The 23,025-nt window shown below is 38.4% G+C and overlaps 1 protein-coding gene and 1 long non-coding RNA gene across 43 annotated transcripts in view; both read right to left on the bottom strand.

Moving 5' to 3' along the window:
• The window catches only part of MAP4K4 (mitogen-activated protein kinase kinase kinase kinase 4), a 201,764-nt gene that overhangs the window by 60,084 nt on the left and 118,655 nt on the right, over nt 1–23,025 (bottom strand). For all 42 annotated transcript variants that reach the window (XM_053664572.1, XM_053664585.1, XM_053664573.1 and 39 more), the window contains exons 4-9: nt 15,874–15,999; nt 14,413–14,523; nt 10,469–10,559; nt 8,457–8,587; nt 6,436–6,490; nt 4,957–5,035 (exon numbers count right to left, since the gene is read on the bottom strand). In XM_053664572.1, the coding sequence (XP_053520547.1) occupies nt 4,957–5,035; nt 6,436–6,490; nt 8,457–8,587; nt 10,469–10,559; nt 14,413–14,523; nt 15,874–15,999 (593 nt within the window). The remainder of the gene's footprint in view (nt 1–4,956; nt 5,036–6,435; nt 6,491–8,456; nt 8,588–10,468; nt 10,560–14,412; nt 14,524–15,873; nt 16,000–23,025) is intronic.
• On the bottom strand, nt 59–4,507 carry LOC128627323 (uncharacterized). Its single transcript, XR_008391486.1, has 2 exons — nt 4,317–4,507; nt 59–173 (listed from the first exon to the last, which is right to left on the bottom strand). It is a non-coding gene; the product is annotated as an uncharacterized LOC128627323 (long non-coding RNA).

Raw genomic sequence — 23,025 nt, 5'->3', positions numbered from 1 at the left:
CATAGTTTAAGAGTTATACCATACCAATGACAACACGTCACAGAGTCATGAAGAAGTCTGATTTAAATTAATTAATGTTTATTAATAGTTTAATTATAGCGGTAGAGGAGGCAAGGAGGTGAAGGGGACGTTTTTGCTAAAATGAAGGCAGACGGAGGAGAGATGTCTGGAACCTGAAAGACAAGGACAACATAGAAAATAAGAGAAAGAGCCAAGCAAGTTACTAAATGCTGGGGGTCTTGAACCCGTTAATAAGACACTTCGCTCAGAGTCCCCAAGTTGTTTCATTTACTAGTTCTTTACATTTAATGCACAGGGGTGGAAATAATAGTTTTGAAGGCAGTAATGATGCTATCACCAAAGTTTATCAGACCAGCCACTGGACTTTTGCCCAGAGGTGCCTGGCTCATAAGGATCCCATCCCTAGTCTTGGCCCAGACAAGCTCACCCATCACATCTTCTGTGACCTGGCTCAGGCCTCATCTTTCCTGGTAAGCCTTTCCTGGCAACACTCCACCCCACGTGCCCCAGGTGAGAAGCCTTTCTTCTGGGACTATCTGCACTTAACACACTGCGCACTTAATGTTTCTGTCCCCCCTGCTGGTGTGAAACAGCACAGGTCAGAAACTGGTTCCTATCTTTCAATTTATCAGCTATGTCCAACACTCAGTATGGCAGACCACAATAGGTATGTAATAAATTTTTGTTGAATGAATGAGTTATTCAGTCTTTAAAAATGTGATTTCAAAGATTAGTTCAATTCTTTCCAATGATTTCACTGCTTTAAGAATCACTTCTTTTGCCCTGTATTTCCAGTCAAACTTACTATTTTTTTCAATTCAACAAATATTTATGGGTCAACAATTTACAGTTGTTTATGCTGGGTCTTTAAGAAATACACACAGGAAATAGAGACTTCCGCCAAGATGGAGGCGTAGGTGGAAACACTGGACCTTCTCGCACAACCAAGTCTAAAAACAACAAAGTTTTAGCAACAAAAAACACAGCCAAACCACAGAAAATTGAAGTATACGGGAATCCAACAACAATGAACCACTCAGCCAGACAGTAAGAGGGGCAGAGCCAGCAGCGGAGCAGGTCAGGCAAAAAAGATCCCCTGACTAAGGCACGCAGGCAGCCAAGGGCAGATCCCAGGTGTGGGGTAGTGATGGGCAAACCCAGTAAAGGCATAAGGTGGCAGGCTGTCCACGGTCACACATTTGCACGCAGATAAACCAGTGAAGGAGTGAGCAGTGAGACAGACTGGGCAGGCCCCAGCAGCGGGAAGGAGCAGAAGGGACCACCATTGCTCCCTCTCTGACCCCACCCCCACATACAGCATCACAAACCAGCGAACTGGGTAGCCCTGCCTTGGTGAACACCTAATGCTCCTCTCCTCATACATAACAGGCGTGAACAGATCAAAACATGGCTCAAGAACTCAGAGCCCCAGAGATGACAAATCTAAGCAAACAAGAAATTGCCAAACTATCAGAGGCACAGTTCAAAACACTGGTAATCAGGATGCTCACAGAACTGGTTGATTTTAGCCATAGATTAGAGGAACAAATGAAGGCTAAACTAATTGAAATGAAGGGAAATGCAAAGGAAACTAACAGTAATGGAAAGGAAACTGGGACTCAAATCAAGGGAATGGACCAGAAGGAAGAAAAAAAATGACCAAACAGAAAAATATGAAGAAACAAGGGTTCAAAAAAAAATGAGGAGAGGCTAAGGAACCTCCAGGACATCTTTAAATGTTCCAACATTCAAATTATAGGGGTACCAGAAGGGGAAGAGGAAGAACAACAACTGGAAAACTTATTTGAACAAATAATAAAGAAGAACTTCCCCAATCTGGCAAAGGAAATAGACTTCCAGGAAATCCAGAGAGATTTCCAGAGAGAAAGCAGCAAGAGATAAGGAGACTGTCACCTACAAAGGAGTTCCCATCAGACTGTCAGCTGATTTCTCAAAAGAGACCTTACAGGCAAGAAGGGGCTGGAAAGAGGTATTCCAAGTCATAAAATCCAAAGACCTACAACCAAGATTGCTCTATCCAGCTAAGCTTTCATTTACAATGGAAGGACAGATAAAGTGCTTCTCAGATGAGATCAAGTTCAAGGAGTTCATCATCACCAAGCCCTTATTATATGAAATGTTAAAGGGACTTATCTAAGAAAAAGAAGAAGATAAAATAGATGAACAGTGAAAGGATAGCAAACTCACAGTTATTAACAACCACACCTAAAACAAAAGCAAACTAAAAGGACAGCTAGATCAAGAGCGGAAACATAGAAATGAAGATCTCATGGAGGGTTAGCAATAGGGGAGTGGGAGGAGAAGGGGGGAGAAGGTACAGAAAATAAGTAGCATAGATGGTAGGTAGAAAATAGATAGGGGGAGGGCAAGAATAGTATGGGAAATATAGAATCTAAAGAATTTGAGACACGTGGACATAAACTAAAGGGGGGGAATGATGGGGGAGGTGTGTGCAGGGTGGAGGGGAATGAAGGGGGGAATAGAACAACTGTAATGGCATAATCAATAAAATATATTTAAAAAATACACACAGGAAATAAAGTAGAGAATATTTATGTATACACAATAGCGGATGTATCATCAAACTTACAGAAGAAGACAAAAAGGACTACTGCTACAGTGGGTTAAACATTAAGGAAAATAAGAATCTTTGGTATTCCAAAAATGGGACAGAAAAGCTATCAATCCAGAGTGAAAGGAATGACATGAACAAAGGGAGAAAACTGTCAGGAATAATACATCATTACCTGATGCTAGCATGGAAAGTGGACAAGAATAGAAAAATAGGTTGGGGTTAGCACTAAGAAGGGCCCCAAAGTCACTGATGGAGGTTGTTACTTTATTCTGTGGTTAATGAGGAACATGGGGGATGTAGTGTAATGCTCTAACAGAGACTCCCAAACCCTACTGCCCACAAGAATCCTTTTGGGAGTTCATTAAAAACACAAATACTTTGGTCACTCCTCAGATTTAACAAAGCAGCAATTTTGAAGCTGGATTTCTAAACTAAAAGATTCCAAAGGGATCCTTATGTACCATGTCTATAGATTAGCATTTGGGAATGGTCTACACTATAGTCTTTAAAATCAACTATCACATTCTGCTGGAAGAGAGTACATTGATCATCTTGGAAGTCACTTCTCCAAAGACAGCAGAAGCTTACACACAGTAGACAGAAAGACAGCAATCATAAAGAAGTTGGACATTATGCTTCCCATCATCTTGCCCCTTTAGAAAACTTGGGTAAAATTAGAATAATGGATGAAAACACATCTAATCAAGTTTGGTTGGAGAAAGTTTGTATAAGGCCACAGGAAGAATGTGTTACCATCTACATTTGTCTCTTAACATCACTGTATTATGCACATAAGTGGGTAATACCCAAACTGCAAGTAATGAGCAGAATCATCAGAGTGGGCCCACTTGACAAGACCTAGAAACTGTGAGGCACCCTGAAGACAGAACATAAACTTCTTTTAATTAAATCTGATAGAGAAAAAAAAAGTGAGCACTATTAGTTTTGTGAGAGCCAGATAAAGTGTTACCCCAGTCCCATAGCTTCCTCCTTGGTGATGTCCTCCATATGCATTTGGTCTCCCTAGGGCTGGCCACCCATGGATGCCCAGTTATCATGTTTTAATACAAAAGACCATTGAGGCTAAAATCTTCACTATTGTACAGCCTTAAAACCTCTAACCTCTAACATTGGCAACCTCAGTTTTCTGAGTTGAATGTGGTCAGAGAGAGTATAAGAAGAATGAGAAAAATAGTGTCTACAAACAGGTGGGGAAAGGATAGTAGAATGTGTTGGGAGAAAGGACAGGGAGGGGTATGGAGCAGTAGGAAAGAAACAAGAATAAAAATACGTGTGGGGGCTATATCCACAGATGGGAAAAGAAAGCTACAAAACATCAGAAGGTGAACAACCAAGAAGAAAACAACAGTAACAGCTAAAAGACCAAATCCAGAATGAAAAGCTCAAAACTTAAGATCTCCTGCCTATTTCAGAATCAGAGTTAAAAACCAAAAAGGAAACAACACTAATTGGAATAGTTTCAGAAAGGAAAAACACAAAACAAAACCCTGGTAGGAAGGTGTTTTGTAAGATACTGGTAGATTAATTAGCCCAGGGAAACAGGGAAGCAGAAAGAGGAGCGAGGGCCCACCGGCATGGGGAGCTTGAGTGCAAACAAGAACTGATAAAAAAGAGCTTGCAGTTCAAGAGGTAACAGCAGGCATAATTCTCAGACAAAAACAAAGCACTATCACCTCACCTAATAATTTTAAAATTAAATCAAACCAGTGTTGGTTTTTTTTTCACACTGCTGTAAGTCTTAAAGCTTTCATCAGTAAAGGTCATCATTGTCTCTCTCCATAAATATAAATTTTTGTTTGGCAGGTAAATGAGAACTTCAGGGGAAAGAAAGGTGGAAGCCCAAAGAGAAAGGACCCTTCCTGTAATGTATTCTTCTGGAATGAAAAAGAAACATCTAACTTCAATGTTATGCAATAATAATAGTGAGTAACACCATTAAGTTTAACATCCTATTTCACCTGAGGGACTGTAAGTCAATAGAGCTTTCCTTTTTAATGTTAAAATGTTTAGAAAAATTATTATACTTAAAAATGTGTTGATATATTAAAATGGAACATTCTTCTTTAATCATGTTATGGTATTTCATTATGGCCATTTGTCACTATTTTGTAATACAAAGAGAATCTAGCAAGGAAAACAAAACAAAACAAAAAACAATATACTTTCTAATAGAGGGTGTTTTGGGGACACTGGCTTTTGTGTCTTTATTAATCTGAATAGCCAGAATTTTGTTTCAGAGTAAAATTAAAAATTACCACCCCCCAAAAAAGGAAACAAAAGAACAACAACAACAACAACAAAACATATTTGTAGCTTACCATTTTTTTGACTTCAGCCGGGGAGGAGGATTTCTGGGAATGAGAAACAGTGCTCTCATTGGATGCATGTCACAGAGAGCTGGGGAGAGGAGACAGTCATGTCAGTACAGCACTTATTTTACTCATTCTTGATATCTAGAGCTCACTCACATATCAAAGGCTCTGTCCTATCATGTTACTGATATGCTTTATGTTAAGCAAGCTAGACATCTAGTTTTGAGCTTTAGGCAAACCCTGAATTCCCCATTCAAACAGCAAAATATAAGGAGGACCAGTACAATGACAAGAATGTACGATTTAAAAAAGATGTTGAAAAGTTTTCATGAATAAAGATAAATATTGATTCAAAGTGTTAGAAGAATCAACTGCTTACGTTTCTAAACCATCTGAAAGATTACAATGAAAATAATTTTTCATTAACTGTGCTTATTGGAATACAGTAAGCACAGTTAAATCCTCCAGACATGCTGACTGTTCACTATTAGAGCTGTTATTACTATGAAACAGCAAAACTGTTACAGTAAAATGAAATTGTTGAATTCTGTGCAACTACTGTTTGTACTCCCATCACTTGACCAATAAAGGCATGTTAGGTACACATGTACACAATAGGCAATGTGCATTTTCACATGTTTATTTACCTTCATGAGAATCTTACAAGGCAGCTGAGAAACGGGAATCTATACATACACACACACACACAAATATAATACTATTCCCATTGTGAAACAAACAAACAAACAAACAAACAAGGATCAGGCAATACTACTTTTTTGTCTCCATTCCTCTGAAGAAAGCATGAAGGAACATATGGTATTCACGACAGGTATCCAGTTTTGTACTGCAAACTAATTCTTAACTGTTGTTAATTTCTTCATTCATTCAACAAAAATTTATTCAGCAACAACTGTGTACCAGTTACACATTCTTGATGTATACATTTTTATCAAGGGAACCAGCAGAACATGCTGTTTCTCCTATTCTCTGCAATTCTACCACATTCCCTGATCAAAAATCAATTTTATGAAGTTGTCACTGATTTAATCCAAAGCAGAAGCAAAACTGCACAGAAATACAAAAAAGATCATTTTACTGATTAAAAGTTTTGCCTCTATTTGTAAAGTCAAAACAAAAGTAATACTTAAATTTTATGTGTTAAGACTGGTTTCACTGAATATTAAGTTCAAATTGTAAAAAGAAAAATTACTGTTTGTTTTGTGATGTCATCATAACCAGGTCACACATCTGAATACAACCGAAATAAAGTATAATGTAGCTTACAGACCTCAAGGAGATCTCCAGAAGAAATAGTGCATACCAGGAATTCCTTTTACATTCAAAACTTCACTGTATTTGTGATTCCTGCATCTACATGTCCCACCAGGAATGGCTTTCTTTCATCCATGAATGATGCCATTTTTTTAGAAGCCTTAAAGCTAAAGTTACACATAACAATTGGCTATAAAGAACATTACTTACGGGGAGCACCTTCTGCCATCTCAATGGCTGTAATGCCACAAGACCAAAGGTCACTCTGCAAAAACAGAACAGTTTGTTAGAGTAGCATATTAGTTATGAGGCCACTAGCTTAACAATACTGGTTATCCACACAAATGATATAAACACATTCTTTGATGTATAAACTGAAAAGAGATTTGCCAGGAAATTAAAAGCACAAACACATTTGTAAGAATACCTTTCAAATGAATAATAAAATACAGATAACACTGACTTGTTAATCAGAATCACTCATATCTATGAAAGAACTAGAGATGGTCCATGTGAAAGCTCTCTCTAGCTGCTCTGTATACGCTCTGCTGCTCAGTGTTTCTTCATTTATTTACAAACATTCAATATTTAGACTCCTGGCCGATACATGTTTATGCTTACATGTTTTGTTAACATCTCAAACTTACTGAAGATGTTAAAAGTTTAAAAGCTAGAAAGCACTCTTTATAAAAGGTCCACAGCTGAATTAATAAAATCTACCACAGCTCACTATTGTGAGTCATGCTGCTGAGTCCCTCTATACTCCCCTCAAACTTAGTAAGGAGTGAGCAATAAATGAAGTACCTTTCTGTGCACAGAATCTTTTCTTATTTTTAAATTCTGAATTTTACTGTATTCTGACTCAAATATAAGTTCCACAAGGACAAGAATTTTTGTGTTTTATTTACCTTTGTGTCCCTGGAACTGACTCGCATGTGGTAGGCATTCAGTAAATACAGGATGATGAATGAATAAATGATTATCAACCAATTTCTTAAAATCCAAACAAGATTTTTTAAAAAGTAGATAATGGATGATTACTATCATTAGCATTCTTTTGTTTATATGCTACCCTAACACAAGAATCACTTAGTGTGGTTCAGTTGAAGGGTTCTAAATAATCTATAGTTATTTAGAGTTCAAATGCATATGTTTGAGTACAAAAATAAGGAGAAGCCCACAAATTTCTCCCCTGTTTTTATAGAGTTTTCTGTACTATAAGGGCACAAAGGAATGGCTTACTCCACCGACCCAGAGACCAATCTCAGTAGCAGCCATCCATCAGCGGCAGGACAAGCAGATATTCTATGCTCCCTGGTGTTGTACAACATGAACCACACATCTCCTCTGAGATAATGTTGCTAAATATAGTTCAGCATAACTGGATTTTGTACTTTTTAAAATTATTTTATTTTATTTATATATGAAATATTTTGAATATGTTAGAAAATGCAAATTTTGGAGACATAGAATGATAAACTAAAAAGTGAAGTCATAATGTCTACTATTTAAAAATAGTTCGGCTAATAAAAAATTAAAATTCCTCTGTACCACAGGCTTAAATTGCATTTCATTGATTGGGTATTTATAATAAATACTGAGATATACTGGAGAATGTTATAAACTCAATTTTGAATATTATTGACAGGTACATTAACTACTCTGACTCATTAAATAAGGCCAGGGAACATTAAAAAATACAGTTTGGGCTAACATATTTAACCTGAGTTTGATGATCAAGCCTGGGCATTACATCAGGGTCAAAAAAGTGCATTATTGATATATGTCCCTAGAGGTCACTCCAATAATTCAAATACACCTATGTACCAAATCAAAGCTCTTTAACAATTTTGAGCCATTGCTATATATCTGACAATATTTAAAAAATAAATATCTGATTAGAATATATTCTTCAAAATACAAAGGACAGCAAACAGGGCAGAATCATTTAATATGCTCATAACAAAAAGTCCTATGCACAACAAAACAACCCAGACTGTCTTGAAAACAGTGTATTACTAAGTAAGGAGAAGACAGGTGATAATGCAGAATGGAAACAGAAGAGAGCATCTAAATACTATGCTGACAAAGCTCCATCTGCAATAGGGTGGCCATGTCATCCTCACTGAGAAAGCAGGAAGGGATAAGGGGTGTAAAATTTGTAAGCACAGCCCCCATCCCTCAGGAATGGTAGGGACCCAGTGAAGGCCAAGCAAGCAGGTCCATCTTACTCTGTAATCATAGGTGGCATCTGGATTCTCATCACAGGCGATGACCTCAGGAGCCATCCAGTAGGGGGTGCCTATGAATGTATTTCTCCTCCCAACGGTCCTGTCAAGCTGAGCACTCACACCAAAATCAACTAGAAGGAAGAAAAAGGAAAAGTGAAACACAACTAACAAGGAAAATATAAGAGCAAGAAAAGTGAGGAAGAGGTGTCTTCAGAGCAAACTGAAACAGCAATACTTCGTGGACATGTAAACTCCTCAAGGTCCCAACAATGATAAGGAGCAACTTTCTAGAGTAAAGCCAAGATCCTCTACCAGTCTGGAAGTTGGGAGGCCTGGACCTGGTCACCTCCCTGAGCTTCCTGTAAAGAGGTGAGATATCACTCACAGGGTTAACAGACTCAACTTCTGTGTTTAAGTCATCATCAAAATACTACCTGGCCAGCTCTCATGGTGAACGTTTCCCCTGAGGACAGAGACTCACAGGCCAGGCAGTCAGTGCAGTTACTGCTACCTGGATAGCAATAGCAAACCACCACCCAGTGGTTACTGAGGGATTGTCACAGGCCTAGCACCAGGGGAAAATGCAGGGCACACACACACAGCTTACTGGGTTGTTAGGAATGAGAACCATTCAAATACCTCCTCTCTTAGTTTTGAGGGGATTTTCCAATTAGTCAGACTATTCCTCTACAGATGACCAATCACTGCAGGCACTATGCAAGAGAGAGACGATGAAGATCTTATTTTTTAAATACAACTATGGTGCCTACACTTTTTGAAAAGAGGACTAAATTATTACAAGCATAAAGAGGTTTTTTTGTGCCCTGGCTGGTGTAGCTCAGTGGATTGAGCACGGGCCTGCAAACCAGACAATCGCAGTTCGATTCCCAGTCAGGGTACATGCCTGGGTTGCAGACCAGTTCCCTGTAGGCCAGTTCCCAGCAGGGGACGAATGAAAGGCAACCATACACTGATGTTTCTCTCCCTCTCTCCTTCCAAAGATAAATAAATAAAATATTTTTTTAAAAAAGAGGTTTTTTTGTGATGCCTTAGTGGAAGAAAACAATGTTAATTCTGTTTAAAAATCTGACAGCTGGGATGGGAAAAACAGACAAAAAACTGTACTTGAAAAATAACTAAATAAAATTAAAAAAAATCTGACAGAACTATTTTATGAAAGTGGGATGAGAACAAGTTCAGATCCAGGTAAGGGAAAATGGAAATATAAAAGAACCATTATAAAACCATCTCCAGGAAAAACACTATGAGCTCCATCCATCCATTCATCTACCCACACATCCATTTCCTAAGCACCTACTACATTCAAGGCACTTATGCTGGGTGCTGGGTAAGAATAGTCTGGCAAATGAATCAGTCCTGGTCACTGCACACCCAGAACCTATATTTTGGTAAAGGAGTCAGAAATACAAGTAAATTAATAGTATTATAATTACAAACTGTGATTATTATTATTATAGAGGAAATAAGCAGTTGGACCCAACATGAATAAGAGGGTAAGGGAAGGCCTATGAAGGTGAGGAAAAAATAGGGGCTTCAAAACTGGGAAACAGTATGAGAAAAGGCTTTGAGCCAGGTTCAAAAAAAGTTAAAAAGGTAGTGACTGAGGAAGAAGAGAGAAGTGAGTCGGGTCATCACAAAATGACATCTGAAAGTAGCTGGGGCCATGGCTTTTTACAAGCCATGGTAAGAAATGTGGACTTTATTCAAAGTAAAACAGAAAGCCATTAATGATCTTTAAGCAGGAAAATGGCATGATGTGATTTAGACACTAGTCTGTCTACTACATAGAGAACAGAGCAGGCAGGAGAAGCATGAGAGAAGGGAGATGGAGCCAGGCTAAGCAGTATGCCAAGTTCCCACTTGTTCAATAGTGCAGAAGTAGAAAATGTGGGTAGTAGACTGAACTTTAGGCTAAATGCAAACAGGGCAGGGACTACTGATGGTCTGCATCAGGCACAAGTATGAGATTTTGTGGTACATCCATCACATACCAAGTTTCACCTCTGCATTCTCGGTCAGCAGTACATTCTGGCCCTTGATATCCCGGTGAATCACATGATGGATGTGAAGATGTGCCAGTCCCTGAATAGGAAGACAGATCTGAACTTTAGTTTTTTACTGCTGTTAAGTAAATAACCAAGAATATACCCTTTATGACAAAGTGCACTGTGCAGACCAAAAAGTTTTGTGAACCACATTTAAAACATACAAATTCAATCTTAGTTCACTTCCAGGAAGACATCACCCATAACACTACACAGAAAGAAAGAAGCACCCACCCTCCAACTCCAATGGGTCAGGTATCCCTACCAGCAACATCACTACTTTCTAGCTACCCCTTGAAGACACACTATAGATTACCATCTGCACTCTTACTGCTATAACTTAATGCTATTTGTGTACATGGTAGTTCCCTTCCCATGCTACACCTCTTTTTGTGGGTGACCCTGTGATATATTTGAACTAGCCACATCCCAGGGGAAAAGCAATGGATGATAATGAGGTTTAAAGTTTGGCCCTGAACACTGCCTGGTTTTCCCAGCACACTGACAAACTGCTAACTGCCAATCGATCCCACCTCTATCCCAACTATAAAATATTCTGGCAAAGGAGCTTTGTGTTCCACAATGTATGTCCCAAAGAGAAAAACCCTACTGGGCCTATGGTGCTTTTTGATTACCTTATATCTGGAATGAAGCCCAAAACTATATCTCTTATGAAAGGTAGAGCAAGAATACAACCACATTTTGCATCTAGTATGGTCTAAAAGATAAAAATGCACCATTCTCACAACTCATTTGTTTGTTCCATCTTTAGCTAGAAATCTAAAGCCCACCTTTGTTAAGATTACAAGCAACATATTCACTCTGAAAAGACTCAATTAAAAACGGCAGAGTAAACATAAGGTTTGATTTTTCTCTTTAATTTTTTGAGATTTATTGTTAGCAATACTATTCTGGCTATGAGTTAAAGAACACTTGTTTTTATAGCACTGGAGTTTTTAAATAATCCTTCACTAGTCCACTTGAGAAACAGAAGTATTTAATGGCCCTGTGTATTCTTCTACCACATAGGATATGCAGTGTTATACCACAAAGCACTGACTAGGGAAAAGGAGAACTAAAAATATATGGTATCTTAGTGCAACAGTTAGGACGAGTCTCCCCTTTCAGCATGAAATAACTGAACAGCAAAAGAAGAGACCAAAAAATGTACAGTTTCCCTAATTCTTTTACATTTCCTACTTTTATTACTCCAGTTCATTTTTTTCTCCAACTTTCACAAACCCCCTTCTTATACTTTTATGGGATTATTTTAGCAACCAACACAGGTACCCATATGTTCTCAGAAAAATGTGGCCTGGGTGCACTCCTGTTTCTTACAAGCAATAAACATAAGAAATGTCTTTTTCTGCTTGCTACTGTCAAGGATGGTGGCTTCTGCACTGCATAAACTGTGGCTAACTTAATCTTAACCAATACCAACCCAAGTCATGACTGCTCTGAACAATGAAGATACTTTTGGTGGATGGAGTACCTTGGAGGGATGGAACGTGTGTAATCAACTACTCTCATGCCAAAAGTCAAACAACAATTGTTCTTTCTTAGGAGATGACAAGTCCAAATACACAGAAATACCCATTCTAGACCAAATGAGTCAATTTTTCAAAACAAGGCAACAGTTTTCCTGTAAGTATTCCACTTATGGACACAGACCAAGAAGCAGTCAAAGGCTGCCCTTCAGTATTGGCTATGAAAGGCTGTAAGTGCTCATACTCCATAGAAAATGCTGGCTTCCACCAAAATTCTGTTTGGACCATGAATATGGAAGTGAGCTGGAATAAATGTGCTGGCTCTGTCTGTAAATGTTTTGGTCTCAAAAATTTCAGCAGGCCAGTCTAAAACAGCTTTTCTATATGCTCAGGACTCGACCTTTTGAGGGATCTTAACCCAGCAGCATCTGAATCCAACATCCACTAAGAAGTGAGAACATTTTTTACCACTACAGACATTATCCCTGGCTGTGTCTTTGAGATCCCAGGTTACCTGCTTGGGGGAGACTGCCTTCCTTTCCCATGAAAGCTCACGCCTTGCTCACTACATTGCCTTCTCATTACCAAAACTGACTCTCAGTAATTCCTTCATGATAAATACATACCAGCTTTTGATGCCCTGACTCTTTCCAAGGCTTTTTTAAAAGTTCATTTTAGGTATCTGTCATAGGAAAAACTCCTATTCTAGATGAAATCTAGACAAAGGAAACTTTAATTTCACATGTTCGGTGAGGTGGAAAACACTCGCTGCATCTCAAAAAAGATGTCCATTAAGCTACTATATTCATTGAATAGGGGCATCGAACAACCTGGACTGCTTTGTAATGTTGCCTGAGACTAATGGTGGTAAAATAGGTAAATATACTTATTAAACAATGCTTGCCTATACATATAAAAACATATAAACTGCCTATTTGAAATACATTTTTTGCCTTGGACAATATTAAAACCTAGTTCTCCACTTGAGAAATCCTACAGTGGAATTACACATAGGAAAGGTACCTGTAAGTGTGTGCATGTAACAGAGAATAATGTCAACTAATATTAAGGATCAGTTGTGTAACCACACGTGACATTAAATGACTCATATATAACAACTGATTTAATTTTCATAATGAAGGTACCCCCTTCATAGGCTTGGTACCTGCATTGTACAGATGAAGAAAGTTAATTCCAGAAAGTTGAGTGCCTTTGCCAGGTGTACAGCAGGTAAGCAGCATGGCAGGACTCAAACCAAGGCCTGATGAACTCTAGCACCTACACTCTTAACCAGGGCTCCCTCCCTGCCTTCCAGGCTAAGAGATTTAGCTATTAATACAACAAATGGCTGAACTCCACCACAGAAGTGTAGGGCAGGGTTTACTTTCCCACTTTTAGAATCTGCTCCTGGTGAAAAGATAGAACCCTGATGTTTTAATAATGAAATCTGCATATGGTCATAAATAGATGGTTCTCACAACCAGTTTTCTTAAGGGCTGTGTAAAACATCTATTTCCAAGGGCTGTGTAAAATATTTAAGTAAAACTTATCTCCATGAATTCTATATGGCATTTTAAAACCTGTAGTCCTCCATGAAACTTAAATATAAAAATTGGGGTAAATTTACCTACAAATATAAAATAAAATAAGTGAGAGAAGCATAACAATTAGGATCAACTCTACAGTCTTTATTTTTTAAATGTAGTGGTAAATGAAATCAAACCAAGTCATTTAAGTATGTAATGTAGATGTAAGTAGAGAGAAAACTGCTGGCTGACCAAAAAAAAAGAGGCCACTGGCAACTCACAGGCACTTTTCAAGTATGAAATACTAAGAACCTTCTGCCTATGCCATCAGGATGGTTCTGCTATAAGAGGGATCATTCAGAAGCTGCAATAACAGTAGTTCAGAAACTTACTCTAAGACCATAATCCAGCTTTCTAAGTGGCTGTAAATAACATTAAACACTAGGATTTTTTCTCAAAATATTTCAAGAGATTTCTAACAGTTAATGACAAAGTCCACAGGATGAGTTTGAAAGCCAGCATTCAGCAGCATTAACATTGATTCATAAGCTTAAACACAAGATTCCCATAAAAAAACAACAGCAATCATTTCTCTTCTCCATTTTGATTTTCTTTTTAACACTTGAAGATGAATTCAGAGAGATACAGAAAAAAAACTTATTTTTTGGTTATGTCTACTTTTTCTTTTAGATACTTGCCAGAATATTAGATTCTTTATATCAAAATGATGATACAGTTTAAAATATCAAAGCCAGCCAGCAATACAAAGCCCTGGGTTCTCATGAAAAGAGCAACATGTACAGTTATAATTAATGTAAAGAAATACTTTGGACAAAGAAAATGAAAATAAAACACAAGATCTACGCCTTGTCCTCACCCTCAGGATCTCTCTGGAGATATAGGCTATCCAATCTTCTTTGAGTGTGTTCCCTTTGGTGTTCTTCACGAGGTCGGTGATGGACCCGGCCCCACAGAACTCCATAACAAGCTATAAGGCAGAAAAGACACAACTATCATATCCCAACAGTCAGTGCAGTATCAGGACATTGTACACACCCCAGACAAGTTAGAAAAGCACAGTTTAACTCCCTTTTGCCCTTCTTAAAGATCTGGGTGCATGATCACTTTGGAGGCATTCAGACTATTGAGATCATTTCACCATCAAATGTATTAACTATATATTTCAGTCCAGGAGATTAAGATCTTCTGAAGAGGATCTTTTTTTATTAATTTATTTTTTTATTGATTATGCCATTACAGTTTTTCTATTCACCCCCTTCATTCCCCTCCACCCTGCACCCCCCCATCCCCACCATTACCCCCCTTTAGTTTATGACCATGTGTCTCAAATTCTAATGTCCCTTCTCTCTCCTTAGCATTTGGACACAGGCGAGCTATTTTGTTCCAAAGCTCAGTTATCAAATATCTGAAACAAAGACTCCCTAACATTGTTTTTCATTTGCCAGATTCAAACTATTATGATTCTCAAACTAATTTACATTGACTGGGTAGTACAAAAGAGAAGTGTTATTTCTAAGTCATACACAGTTTTTAAAACTACAGCACTTACTATATCTAAATGTCTGAACAGCATGGATATAAGTATATTTTTAAAATACCTAGAAAAACCAATTGAACTAAAGTTTTAACAATGATGGGATTTGGACAATGAAAAAGAAAGTAACTGCTCCCTTGTACTTTCTTAATTTTGAAAACTTTCTACAATGACTTTTTTAAAAATTAGGAAAAGTATTAATCTATCTTCTTGCTTTCTAAGCCCAGGACCTTTGGCATAACTAATATGATGACCATATTTCTGAGAGAATCTCAGTTTGATTATCATGAATATAAATGTGTTTAATAACAGATAAGTTTGAATGTGTCCAGCCCAGAAATTTCCCTGAAATTTATTATTTTTAATGAACAATTATCACTAAACTTATTAAAAATTACTGATATAAGTTTGTTTCCTTGTAATTTGTCTCTCACTTCCAGGTGATAAAGAAAGATGTATTCAGTTGACTTTTCACATTAATTAACTTCCATAAATAAAGTTTTAATTTTAGTCTGTATTTATTTTCAAGTTTTTAATCTCCTTGCTCATTGGTTAACATTCCTTTTAAAACATGCTGTTTTATTCCTGAAATATAAATTTAACTCTTTTCCAGACAAAGCAAAATCAACATCAAAATAATCAGTATAATGTCAATCAAAAAGGCAAAAAAATACACCAGCCCCTTTCTTTGCTTTTCTCTTTCCTCCTTCTGGATGGTCCCTAATGCCCTTTTAATACAACCCAAGAGGAAACCCCACAAAGTCTACGGAAACATGTGCCCACCCAGAGCTGGTCATCATGTCCTGGAGGGCTCTTCTTAATAAAAGCACCGTAATATGTTGCAATATTTCTATGATGGGAATATTTCTTCAGCATATTTATCTCCAGTTTGATTTCTTCCTCTTCATCCTTTAGAAAAAATAAAAATAAAATGTGTGGTTTCTGAATCATGGGTGTGATTTTACTGGAGTTTTTAGTCTCCCCAACAAGGGAAAATCATCCATTCACTTTATCCTTGTGCCAAGAACTAGGTACTTTGAAATGTGATTACAAGCCATGCAAGAAACACGAAAGGTGCAAAAGGTAAAGATGAGCACAGGAAGCATGGAGAGGAAGCATGGAGAGGAAGCATGGAGCAGAGGGCATTTGGGGTCCCAGTTCTTGCACTATGTGAACCTTTGGCAATTTACTCCACTTCTTTGGACCTTAATTTGCTCATCTGTAAAAATGGGAGAAAAAAAGAGAACTGACTGCTACTATTTCAACTAATTACCAGAAAGGCTATTTCTGTTTGAGAATGAACTTGTGAACATAAATCACCTGACACACTTAAGGAGGAGAAGGTTCACCTCTAACCTCAAGCAACAGTCTCACTCTCTGGCAAGGCCAGGGGTGGATTACTAAATATAGACCAGTGCCACAGAACCAGTGGGCAGCAGGCTTAGTGAGAATTCACCACCCCGAAGAGAGCTAGGTGAGTCCATCAAGCTCTGGTAACAAAACACTAATCAGTGACAGTATGCTGTTCTGGACTCAGCTCATCCCCAGCCTCTTGCTTTATTAAAAAAAAATAAGCAAGAGAAAACGCAGAGTTTGTGTGAGAAGATCAGAGGGGGAATGAAGAAAAGAGAGGATGACACAGCTCTGAAAAACTAAAACAAGTCACCCTTATGACTGTCAGTCTTATACACCCCCCTGGGAAAGAAACCACACCAGCAGGCTCATTCTGCCCTTTGTTGCAGACAGGACACAGAGAAAGGGTTCTGCTAAACACCTGCAAAGAGTCATGCTAAGAAAGACTTATAGGTAGCATGAGAATGAGATGAAAGCAGAATTAAAGTGAGAACAAAGAAAGAAGTTGCAGAAAAAGAAAAAAAATCATCCTTGGTTAGACAGAGAGAAAATTAAAAAATCTTTGAGGAAAACCTGATAACCAGATTCCCTTTATTAATACATATATTTTCTAAAGGAAATAATGACTGGTTCCCTAGAACTTCCTTATTTTCTGCACTGACACACTTATTCCACTTATTACTGATGTTCTTCTGAAGACCCAAAAGTTTCTGAACAGTCTAGGTACATGTGTGTGCCTGTATGAGGAAAAATAAATGCATGTGAGAGTGCATGCCCACATATACACACATATAGGGAAGAACACATTAACAGGAAGAAGGTGAAACACACACACAGAAGAAACCTGTTACAGCCAAGCATCTCCTAGTGCCCTCTGACATTTGTGAGGCACTCACAAGCCTCACAGACCCAAAGTAGGTTTAGTTTGCACATACTGTTCTTAAGATAAAAGATGCAATATCATTAATCAGATATTAATATAAAGAGCAAATGAGAAAAAACATCATTTTTTAATTTATTTTTTTATTGATTATGCCATTACAGTTGTTCTATTCCCCCCTTCATTCCCCTCCACCCTACCCCCCCGTCCCCACCATTACCCCCCCTTGAGTTTAAAGTACAACTTCCAAATTGTACATTACTGAATTAGACCAAATACATAACAAAACATGTCATCATCTTAGGACAGTGATCCATCTTCAAAATGGTGGCTTCCAGCTTGGTTCTAAATTAACACTTGGTTCCAAGTGTAGAATATTACAGCATATTTTATGGACATAGTTGTCATGTGGCTTTGGAGGTAATGACTGCAAATAAAAGAAGAGTCATATAGACAAGTATAGTCTATATAACAGTCCATGCAATAATTCTCAAACTCTGTATACCAAATGGGTATTGTTTCACCTGTGACTTCAACATGGCCATAGTTTAAGTAAAAATGAAGAATGTGATACTGAATAAGTAGGATAACTGCCTTAATTCTAAACAAAACCAGTTTGTACTGGCTAGTGTTACAGAGTAACACACTTCTATTGGAACATTTCTTCAAAGGAACTTTAAACACAAAGGTTGACAATTTTTATTAACATAAGGAAAAAGGAAGCAGGCCCCAAGTACCATTAGGAAGCCCAGTTCATCAAAAGCTTTACTGTATGCTTTCCACACACTCATTCACATGCACAATGTATTTCACATTGCACAGTGTCGGTACACAATGTACACATACTCATTCACACAAATAGTGTCATTCATATGCACAGCATATGGGCATAGTGTACCAGTCTCATTCACACAAAGTGCCATTCAAACCATACTGTATGTGGATAATGTGCACACACTCATTCACATGTACAATTATGTACACAGTGTACAGTGACCACAACTTATTGGCACAGGCTACACAAAGTCTGATCTCTTCTGAGTCAGCATAAGTAGCTCCTGATGGAATCTCTTGGTTCCTAAGCAGCCCAGGACAACCGTTAATAAGACTGTCAAGATTGATAGATTCCTAGCAAAAAACAGCACACGACTATGGTCATAAACATATCCATGTTGGAAAAGTGTGTGGTGTTATTCTTGAGAAAAAGTGCACAGTTAAATACATTGGGCCCTGAAAACTCAAACATCTCATTTTCTTCACAAAGGACTACGACTAGGTCATTAGAAAGTTAACTTTAATGACTGTTTTATTTTTATATAAATCAGTAAATGTAAAAGGACCTGGGGTAAAAAAGAACAATGTTGCATTAGAATAGGGATAAATAAAAATATTTTATATTTTTGTTTTTGTGGTTAAGAGCAATCACTTGTTGAGGTTATGACCATTCTTTTTTAATATACTTTATGATTATGCTATAAAAGTTCTCATTTTTTCCTCCCCATTATTCCCCTCCACCCTGTACCACCACTCCTGCCAGCATTCCCCCACCTTAGTTCATATCCATGGGTCACACATGTAAGTTCTTCAGCTTCTCCATTTCCTATACTATTCTTAAACTACCTGTTTATTTTGTACCTACCACTTATACTTTTATTCCCTGTTCCTTCCCCCTCGCTCTCCCCCCTCCCCACTGATAACCCTCCACAAGATCTCAATTTCTGTGATTCTGTTCCTATTCTAGTTGTTTGCTTAGTTTTTCCTTTTGCTTCTGTGTTGTTTTTTTTTAGGTTCTGTTGTTGATACTCGTGAGTTTTTGTCATTTTACTGTTCACAGTGTTGATCATTTCTTTTTTCTTTTTTTTTGAGAAGATATAGTTTTTATTAATTCTTCATTTTAACAAAATTATTTTCTTTTTTTTATTTTTTATTTATTTATTTAAATTTTATTTGGTTACTTTTCAAGTACATTTTTTTTTCTCTTCCCCCCCCCCCCCGGTCTCCCCCCTCCCTCCCATTCCCCCCCCCCAGTCCTCATCCATTTCTTTTTTCTTAGATAAGTTCCTTTATTTCATAGAATTAAGGTCTTGGTGATGATAACTCCTTTAACTTTACCTTATCTGGGAAGCACTTTATCTGCCCTTCCATTCTAAATGAAAGCTTTGCTGGAATGAGCAATCTTGGATGTAGTAGGTCCTTGCCTTTCATGACTTTAAATACTTCTTTCTAGTCCCTTCTTGCCTGCAAGGTTTCTTTTGAGAAATCAGCTGATAGTCTTATGGGCACTTTTTTATAGGTAACTGTCTCCTTTTCTCTTGCTGCTTTTAAGATTCTCTCTTTATCTTTAATCTCGGGTAATGTAATTATGGTGTGCCTTGGTGTGTGTTTATTAGGTTCAACTTCTTTGGGACTCTCTGAGCTTCTTGGATTTCTTGGAAGTCTATTTCCTTTGCCAGACTGGGGAATTTTTCCTTATTTTTTCAAATAAGTTTTTCAATAAGTCCTGGTTTTCTTCCCATCACTGTTCGTTCCCTGTATATTTTCCTTTATTTCACTTTGCATGGCCTTCACTTTTTCCTCTATTTTGCAACCATACTCAACCATATCTATGAACAGTGTTTTGAACTGTTCATAGATATGGTTACCAATGTTTTGAACTCTGCATCTGGTAGGCTGCCTGTCTCTACATCGCTTAGTTCTATTTTTAGACTTTGATTTGTTCTTTCACATTTGAGCCATATTTTTTGTCTCGGTGTGCCTGTTACATAATAAGGGGTGGGGCCATAGGTATTCTCCAGCACAGGGCAACTCACATGGCTGCACTGTAGGTGGTGTATGTGGGGGAGGGGCCACAGAGGAAACAATGCATCTTGCTCAGCTCTTGGTAGCTTTCAGTCTTTTCCTCCACTACCCACAAGAAAACTGGGCCATTCTGGTACTGATTCCTGGGTGGGTGGATTTATGTACATTCTAGGACCCTGTGGATGAGCATTCTTTTTGGACAGTAAAGACTTTGCTATACAAAAATGAGAACTAAGGGGGGGGTGGAAATGGGAGGGAGGTGGGGAGCATGGGGTGGGGGGACTGGGATGGGAGAAATAGACAAAAAACTGTAATTGAAAAATAACTAAATAAAATTAAAAAAATAATAAAAAAGACTTTGCTCTATCAATCCATTGCTGACCCCACCTCCCTCCTTCCTCTTACTGGCTAAATTATTCCAAGGATCATTACTGCCTATGATACTCTGCCAATAGGTTTCACTTCTCGACAGAAAGCAAATGCTACCTACATTTCTCCCATAAGACACTTCCTGAGTAACAATAAAGGATTGCAATATATTTTGATCAGTTTCAATACTTCTTTTTCCTTTTTTGTTTCTGTGTCCACCAAGTTAAAACTCTTATACGTTTCATACAATTAAAAATTCTTACAGGCTTAAATTCAGCACTGTCCACTGGTGTGAAAAACACTTAATACACATACTGGCAAATACTGTCAGCATACTATCATAGCACACTAAATATCCCTGAGTCTAATGGAAGAACACAGTTACTTTGTGTAATGAAACCATGACTTATGAACATTACTCATCTTGCTTCTATGAGTGTAGAATAGATGACAATTGCACATCTTACAAAATAAGAAATCTAGTTCCTCAGTGTCATTTACTAATGAGTGCCCACCTTGAAAAAAAAGCATCAGAAATACAGAATCTGCCAATGACTCTGAGCCAATTATAACTGGAAATGTAATTATGACTAATGCTTACTAATAGTTTTATGTTGTCTTTCTAAAAATATTTTATTGATTATGCTACTACATTTGTCCCATTTTCCCTCTTCATTCCCCTCCACCCTGCACACCCTCTCCCACCCATATCCCCCCCCTTTAGTTCATGTCCATGTGTCGTAAGTTCTTTAGCTTCTATATTTCCCATACTATTCTTGCCCTCCCCCTGTCTATTTTCTGCCTACCATCTATGCTACTTATTCTCTGTACCTTTCCCCCTCTCTCCTCCTCCTACTCCCCTGTTGATAACCATCCATATGATCTCCATTTCTGTGGTTCTGTTCCTGTTCTACTTGTTTGCTTAGTTTGCTTCTGTTTTTGTTTTAGGTGTGGTTGTTAGTAACTGTGAATTTGCTGTCATTTTACTACACATGCTTTTTATCTTCTTTTTCTTAGATAAGTCCCTTTAACATTTCACATAATAAGGGCTTGGTGATGATGAACTCCTTGAACTTGACCTTATCTGAGAAGCACTTTATCTGCCTTTCCATTCTAAATGAAAGCTTTGCTGGATACAGCAATCTTGAATGTAGGTCCTTGCCTTTCATGACTTGGAATACTCCTTTACAACCCCTTCTTGCCTGCAAGGTCTCTTTTGAGAAATCAGCTGACAGTCTGATGGGAACTCCTTTGTAGGTGATTGTCTCTTTATCTGTTGCTGCTTCTAGGATTCTCTCCTTCATTTTAATCTTGGCTAATGTAATGATGATATGCCTTGGTGTATTCCTCCTTGGGTCCAACTTCTTTGGGACTCTCTGAGCTTCCTGGGCTTCCTGGAAGTTATTTCCTTTTCCAGGTTGGAGAACTTCTCCTTTATTATTTGTTCAAATAACTTTTCCACTTGTTGCTCTTCCTTTCCCCCTTCTGGTACTCCTATTTAAAGATGTCCTGAAGGTTCCTAAGCCTCTTCTCCTTTTTTTGAATTCTTGTTTCTTCATTCTTTTGTTTGGTTGTTTCTTTCTTCCTTATGGTCCACTCCATTGATTTGAGTTCCAGTTTTCTTCCCATCACTATTGGTTCCCAGTGCATTTTCCTTCATTTCACTTGGCGTAGCCACCATTTTTTCATCTATTTGCAACCAAATTCAACCAATTCTGTGAGCATCCTGATCACCAGTGCTTTCAACTATGCATCTGATAGGCTGGTTATCTATTCATCACTTAGTTGTATTTGCTGTGGAGCTTTGATCTGTTCTTTTATTTGGGACATTTTTTTGTCTTGTCGCACCCTATTACGTAGTGAGGGGCAGAGCCCTAGGTGTTCACCAGTGCAGGGCAACCCAGTTGCTGGGTTGTGCCTCTGTATGTGGGGGCAGGGTCCGAGAGGAAACAGTGGTGCTTGCTCTGCTCTCTGCTGGACCTCAGTCCCTTCCACCCCTTCACCCAAGCAAACTGGGTCCATCTGGTGCTGATTCCCCTGTGGGTGGGCTAGTATATGTTCTAGGACCCCATGGGTCTCTCCAAGGAACTCTTCTGTGAAGCTGGGAGTCTCTCCCGCTGCCTCAACCCCCACAAGGTATTTTCAATCAGTGTTTTCAGATTTTATTTCCATGTGCTGGGACCTTGGGTTGCACAGTCTGTCTTGCTCCCCAATTTTGCCTGGTTTATCTGCGCAGGAATGTGGGACTGCCTGGTTCGCAGTGCCTCTTCTCACAATCGCTGACTCAATGGATCTGCTTGTTCAGGATCTACCAGCCTCTGCCTGCACACCCAGGTTCTGCCAGCTGTTGACTGTGAGCCCAGGGTCCACACACTGCTGTCTTGCATGTCCGAGGTGCCTTTTGAACCAGGTGCCACCACTTTTTGTGCTTCGACCCCTCTCCATCCAGCTGCCTGGCTCCACCCCACTTACCCGTCTGAATGAATGTGTCTATTTTATCTCCTTGGTTGTCCGACTTCCATACAGTTCAATTT

The sequence above is a fragment of the Artibeus jamaicensis genome, unplaced genomic scaffold (genome assembly GCF_021234435.1).
Source record: "Artibeus jamaicensis isolate MK-2021 breed Jamaican fruit bat unplaced genomic scaffold, CSHL_Jam_final contig_384, whole genome shotgun sequence".
Classification (NCBI taxonomy): Eukaryota; Metazoa; Chordata; class Mammalia; order Chiroptera; family Phyllostomidae; genus Artibeus; species Artibeus jamaicensis.
The sequence above is the reverse complement of the archived record's forward strand: the minus strand, read 5'-3'. Positions and strand labels throughout refer to the sequence as shown.